The 7,292-nt window shown below is 40.3% G+C and overlaps 1 protein-coding gene across 1 annotated transcript in view; it reads left to right on the forward strand.

Moving 5' to 3' along the window:
• MTMR7 (myotubularin related protein 7) overlaps nucleotides 1-7,292 on the forward strand; it is a 91,881-nt gene that overhangs the window by 49,597 nt on the left and 34,992 nt on the right. Inside the window, exon 6 of the mRNA XM_006916421.3 lies at nucleotides 281-415. Within this exon, the coding sequence (XP_006916483.1) occupies nucleotides 281-415 (135 nt within the window). The remainder of the gene's footprint in view (nucleotides 1-280; nucleotides 416-7,292) is intronic.

Here is a 7,292-nt window from a genome sequence, read left to right on the forward strand (position 1 = left end):
ATTTCATAATTTGGATCCTAGTCAAACATTTTTACACATTCTAATTTCTTACACAGAGTACTTTTTCACACTGCCTGCCCATATGTTGGTTTCTTTGACCTGAGTTAGAAAGAAACCAACCTTGATTTCCAGAAGTCATTAGCATGATACTTTTATAAGCTATTGTGGGGCATAAGTGAACCAACGGGCTCCTTGTTGTGCAGATAGCCTAGCGGGTCTCTGGTGGGTCCAGTTGTACAGTTGTCTGACACCATTATGTTTCCACGGCTTCTCCCCTCAGGCCTCCATCTGCCGGAGCAGCCAGCCCCTGTCAGGCTTCAGCGCCCGGTGCCTGGAGGATGAGCAGATGCTCCAGGCCATCAGGAAAGCCAATCCAGGAAGCGACTTCATCTACGTCGTTGACACTCGACCTAAAGTAGGTGTCACCGTTCTGATACGTGTCTTTGCAGCTCTGAATCATGAGATTGTACACAAGGCAAAGCTTTTAAATGACTGCCATCACCCACTCAGGTTGCTTCATCTGCGAAGGGGCTAATCCTCTTTGCAGAGTCAGCATTTGGATGCCCTGCATGGCTGCTTCCTGGGTGTCCTAAGTTCCTGGCTATGTCAGGTACTTTAGATATTTCCCCTGCTTGAAGCATTGTGCTGGGTACATAGGGCACACATCAAATGCATGTGATTTAATTTTGGAGATCACGCTCCTAAATGCACCAAATTCTTTCTTGGTTTGTTTCTAAAATGACCTTTTCTGTTCAACAATATAAAATTTACTATGGAGCTCCTGCAGTTCAATTTTCATGAGATGTTCAGCTATACTATTTCAAATTCAGCTTGAAGTGATCTTTATCTATCACTTGGAAGGATTTCCAAATTGTAATGTTAATTAAAAAATAGTCATGAAATGGTTGGCTCCATAGTGTAGCGGTTAGCACATCTGCTTTACATGCAGAAGGTCCTGGGTTTGCACCCCAGGTGGAACCACGGACCATACCCCGGGTGCACCAGGCCCCGGGTGCGCCAGGCCCTAGGTGTGCCAGCTCCCAGGTTCAAGCTGTGAGCATGTAGGAGGAGACACCCCACCTTCAGAGATTCAGTTCTTAGGGAAAACGGCAACATCCATAGGTCAGCAGGGAAAGTGTGTATATGGGGGAATTATAGAGAGAAAAAAATAGTCACAAAATAATATATACACTTTTGTTTTGTAAAAATAAAAACTAGGACATAAAAATTTTTATTAAAATAGAAAAGGATCTGGAAGGATAAATACCAATCTATTAAAATTCTGTGGAGAAGGGAGGATGTGGGGAGGTAGAGAACTTTCTTATTTGAAAAGATTATAATTATGCATGTACTCATATATTAATGTTATAAAAAACAACCAACAGGAAATAATAGATCTAGTCATCAAGGGATAAACCAAGTCCATCTCACACTTACGTCTCTCTTAGCTTTACATTTTAACTCTAGTTAGCATTAGGTCCAGTATGATTTCCCATTTCACTGTTTAGACCCATTTTTGTGTAAACCAGTCAACAAATCGAGTCCTCAGGGGGATATGCCAGTGAATATGTGGAAACAAAAGCACCAACAAGTTCATGAAATACATAGCACAAAATTAGATGACGGAGTGAAATGGCCTTTAATTGGCATCGTAATTTCTTGCCAATAATGAAAATGTGCTTGGACCCGTGACTGATGAGAGAGGTACATGCAGCTCTCTCTCTCCATATGGATATGGAAAGGGGTCCATACAACTATTAAGCAACAAGAGTGAGAAACAGAAAATATGTATAATGTCATCCCATTCGTACAATAATAATTATATTCTAAAAATCGTATATGGTTCTATCTATGCATTGAAAAAACATTGAGGGTATGTACACTGAACTGTGGGGTAATAGGAGGATTTTAAGAAATCTTTACTTTATAAACTTTAGTTCCAAAATTTTTTAATCATATAAAGGTTAAAAGAGTATAAGGACCTTAAATGTTAATCATAGTTAACATAGTTAAACATAGGACCTTAAATGTTAAACATGACCCAGCAATTCCACTCCTAACTTAAGAGAAATGAAAACATATGTCCACACAAAAACTTATACATGAATATTTATTCTTTATTAATAATAACCCAAAAGAAGAAACAACTAAATGTCCACCAACTGAGAATGGCTTAATCAAATGTACTGTATCAATTCAATGGAATATTATTTGGTTATAGAAAGGAATGAAGTACTGATGTGTGCTCCAACATGGGTAAGCCTCGAACATGCTATGCTAAGTGAAAGAAATCAGTTACAGAGGGCACATATTGTATGATTCCATTTATTTGAAATGTTTGGAATAGACAAATCCATAGCGACAGACGGTAGATTGGTGGTTGCCTAAGGATAAGGGAACAAGAAGAAATGGGAAGTGACAGCTAATGGGTAGAGAGTTTCTTTTGGGGGTGATTAAAATGTTCTAAAAATAGATTGTGGTGATGATTACACAACCAAACACCAACAAATCGTATACTAAATGGATGACTTGTATGTCATGTGAATTATATGTCAATGAAGCTATTTTAAAAAAGAACATAAGGACATAAGAAATATTAGAACAAGATGAAGGAAGTATGACCAACAGCCCAAGTCACTTAAAAGTATATAGTGATATTAAGAATAGGTAATTATAGACATAGCCTGTGCTAATGGGTAATGTGAGAAATAATAACTGAATACTATCTATTGCGTAGGCACTCAGACCCTGGCAATTTTCACTGCTTCCCTGAGCCTCATTTCCTTAAATATTGTGATTCATGGTCTGGATCACTTAATTTAATGTTTTCTTAGTCTAAGATCAGTGCCTTACTCATCATACCCTTGACAGTTCCCTCTGCTTTTGACAGAAGTGCAGCTATGGGCTAGATGTGGGTGAGTCAGTGAGGATGGAGTTACTCTCAGAAGCCAGATTAGCTGATCAATCATGGAGTTAGATCAATGTGACAAAAGAGATGTTGCAGCTAGACTACATTCTAGCAGATTATATATAAAGGATTCCCTTCTTTATAGATAAATTCTCAAAGAACAACATATAGGTATGAGCTTCTGACTTGGGGGTGGGGAACAGCTTCTCTGCTAAAGATTCTCACCTGAAAGAAGCCAGAAAATCTCTGACTTTTACTGTTCCCTTTCAATTTGTACTCTTCTTTCTGATTCTTTATAACCTTGGCTACTTTTCCTTCTCTTCGTTGTACTGTTTATGTAAGTCAAGTGGAGCTGTTCTGAATTTCCTAATAGTAAGAAATGACTTAGTGGGTGCCTGCTTCTTGGACACATATACTGAAGATAAGATAAGAAAAAGAAAGAAAGATAGGGATTTTACTGAATTGGGATGTCCTTCTCCTGTGCTGTTTTCTTAGATTTAAATAAAGGCAAACAGATTCACCTACTAATTTAAGGGCCAGTGAGCCAACTGTGAACTCTGTTATGTAAGCCTTCTGGGAAATGTGGCAGTTGTTGAGCCAGACATATTCCAGATTTAAAATAAATTAATCCAAAGGATTTGATTTGAAGGGTATATTTAGCACTAAGTGTGTTTACTCTCAGCAATAAGAAGTTCGATCTTCATCCGTTTAAGAAAATTGGTGTCTCGTACAAGTGATGCCCTCATCTCGTGTTTACCCATGCACACACACACAGTTCACATGAGTTTAAAACTGTTTGCTTAGAGCTTTCATTCTTTTAAAGATCATGTCTGCTGATTTTTGTTCCAGAGTGCGTTAGGCTTCCTTGGTAGCCGGGAGACCGAGTTCATGTTTGTTATAGATGGTGGGCAGTAGCCACTGGGGCACTGCCCAGGTTTGCTCACAATTTTAATTAAAAAGAGGAAGGGTTAGGAGGCAACCTGGATCATTCTTGTCCTTTGAACAAGGCTCACCCCAAATGCTGCTTGTTTGGATGAAAGCCTTCTGAATTGCTTGTTGACATTAAAATCTTGGGGAGTACAGACAGTGAGGTCCTCAGCGTGTATTGAATAGCCATTCAAAAAAATCTATATGCTTTAGGTCATATATTACTACTAGGATTTGGTGCATTAAGAAGATATGAAATAATGTCGGTGCCACAGTTGTTGGATGGTAAAATGAGAGATATCTCATTTTATCTCAACCTTATTCATGACTATCAATTTGTTCTGGGACTTTGTCGAACTTGGAGAAATGCCAGGTACTTTCTCTTTTAATTCTTGCAAATTAGGAGATGTTCTTTTCTTCTTATGGATAAAGTCTTAGATTTAGAAAGGTTAAATCATTCCTCCAGGGTCACACAGTTCGGGGCAGAGCCCAGATGCAAATCCAGGCTTATCTGAGCCAAAGCCCATTCTCCTTCTGTTTGACCATGGTGCTGTCTGTTTACAAAAATCTCCCGGGGGTCCTTATGTCCACTCTTGGGCTCAGGAGGTTTGATCCCTTCTACATACCCAGTGAAGTTAGAGGCTCATAGCCAAAGAACCAATCACAAGCTCACCTGGAATCAGGCCAGGGCCAGAGGAGCAAGAACGGCTCTGAGCTGTTCTCTGACACTAGAACTGTGGGAGGAAGTGAGGAGCCATAAAGAGAAGAGGTGGGGTAAGGCAGGCTCCTGACCCAGCCAATGCTCAGCCTTTTGTCCGTGCTCCTTTTCCAACGGCTCTGCAGTTATTGCTTCTCATTTAACCGTGTAATCAATTTTTTAGTTCTGTAATAGTATGTTACATTGGAAGTTTTTCTTCTTTTTCAGGAATCAGTAATTAGGTGGTTTTTACTCACTGAATTGAGCGAGGGAGGATCTAAGATAAGCAGTTGTAAAGATTGAGGTACCTGAAAGAGGAGCATCTAGGACCTTATTTCTTAGTAGGATGTGTAGCAAACCTGCTGATGGCCACCATTTGGCAATGAGCAAGGGAAGAAGACTTGGAGAGAGATGTTAGCGGAGCAGTCTGTTCTCTCTCTCTTTGGCAGGACAAGGTAGAGGAATTTCCTGTGGGTCAGGTGGACACTGAGGAAGGAAGCTATACCCTCCTATGAGTGCTTGCCCACTGGAGGCTCCCAGCTGCAAGTAACTGTGGGTTGTATGCTGGGAAGGGAAGCTGAGAGGACTGGATAGTCTCAAGCCAAGATGGATCTTCCACGTCAGTGAGCTGTGTACCTCCTCCCCCAAGAGCCCACATACATGCCTTAGGAGATTCAGCGTTTAGAAACTTAAAACATTAGAGAGAGCAGTGATGGTCTATATGTGTTAACCAAAAAATCGGTGACGACAAATGGAGAGAGAATTGCAGTCTTGTCCAGCTTTTTAAAGAGATGTTTACCTCTTTTCTTATCCCTCCTACCTAGAGCCAGATAGAGCCGAGAAGAAAGAGTAAAAAGGAGGGAGTACCAGAGCAGACCCCTCACTAGTCCAAATAGCCTGTAATGAGAGAAAGAGATAATTTTGCATCAAATATGGTATTGGAATTTTAAATTAAACCAGATGGTGATTTGCTATTTGAGTGTAATCTGAAAGCTTTTAGTTCTGCCTAAGATGTCCTTAGGGGGCAGGAAAGGAGGGTTTTGACCAGCACCGTTGTAGACAGTAGTTGCAAGAAATGAAATCCTCTATTTCCATGTTGATTTCACAAGTTAAGGTTATTTAATTCACCAGTTACAGGTGGAGGGAGAGAAAAGGACTCTTTGACACTCTGCGCTACAATAGGGCCGATCCTCTTCTGCCAAGATCAACTTATGTTCTCATTTCCCAGCCACATCAGAGCAGGTCCCATTGTCATTCACGTATAGAATGTACTCTGCTGAAATTTTAGACTCTAGGGCTTGATAGTAACCAGGCTGACCTTTAACTTGATATCAAGATTGGCTGTGTTTTCATGGTTTTTATATGTCTGATCGATTGGTTTAGGGTTAAGGGAAGACTCTGACTCTATTTCTTAACATTCTTGGTCTGTTCACCTTTAACCTTCATTCTGTTATTCAGTCATTTGTTTGATAGGTCAGCTGGTCAATAAATCTTCATTGAGTGCCTGTCACGTGCCAGATCGAGGTGTGGGATTTGGCCATAAGCAAGACCAACAAGCCGCCAGTGGAGCTTCCATGCTCTACCCCATTCCAGTGGATCTTAGGAGTTATGGACACTAAATTTCAAATTTTTCAATTACACTTGCTCAGAATCTTTCAGTTGCTCTCAACTGGCACAGAGAAAGTCTAAACTTCTAAATTGAGCCTGTTCGTAGAGGAACCTAAATATTTTTTAACTTCTTCTCGCGCTACTGACGCCATACATGAACCCTCTACTCCGTTCACACTGGTCGGCTATCCAGTACCCACCTGCTCCTTTGATTTTTGTCTGTCCACCTCTCCTCTTCCTCACTGTTTCATCTAGACTGCCCTTCTCTCTCTATTTTTTCAGATTATTATAGTCCATCTCAAGTCCTCCTTCTTTCATGAACCGTTACTCCTGATCCCCTAGGCCACAGGCTGCTTCTGACTGGAACTCCTGTCACTGCCTCTTACCAGTCAGTCACCCAGCTCCTGGCCAGTCCTGGTGGGCATTGTCCATTACTGTTTATTTGGTGCTAGTGCTTTCCCTTACACATGCAGTGATGAGCTTATGGCCTCAGGAACAGCTTATTCATCATTTTATTTTCTTCAGTGTCTGGCACACACTAGGTGTTCATGAAGAGTTTATGAGAAATGAATGGGTTCTTTTTATTTCATTTATAAGCTTTTCTGCACTCAGAGGTGCTGAGATTATCAACAGTAGAGTCATCTTGGGTTAGAAAATGGGGCACTCTTTCTAATCCTACTTTCATTTGTCTGTTGTGTTCCTTAAGGGAAATTGAAACTAGTGTGCAGTTACCGTCATTGTTTTATCTATTTGGGAATTTTGGGGAGCTGAAATGAAAAGCTTTACCTTTGGTTGTGAAATGGACTTCTCAACCAAAGGGACAGGAGACCAAATTAGACTTCTAATAGTGTTTTGTCTATATAAGGGACACTACTACTTCTTGAATTTTCTTTATTATAAAACTGTGTTTCCTGCTTTGAGAGTTCAGCTTTTGCCACATTATCATGATAGACCTGTGAAATATGTGGAAACCTTGAGAAAGTACCCTTTGGATGGTAGGTTAAATAGTGCCACCTTCTGTTCATAATGAGAAGTACCATTGACTTTCAAGAGGCCATCTTGTGTTGCTTGCTTTTAAAGACTACCAATAAATTCTCCCAGGTCATAAGTAGCCAACTACTTAAAAAATGTGGACAGAACCCTATTTATAGA

The sequence above is a fragment of the Pteropus alecto genome, unplaced genomic scaffold (assembly GCF_000325575.1).
Source record: "Pteropus alecto unplaced genomic scaffold, ASM32557v1 scaffold24, whole genome shotgun sequence".
Taxonomy (NCBI): Eukaryota; Metazoa; Chordata; class Mammalia; order Chiroptera; family Pteropodidae; genus Pteropus; species Pteropus alecto.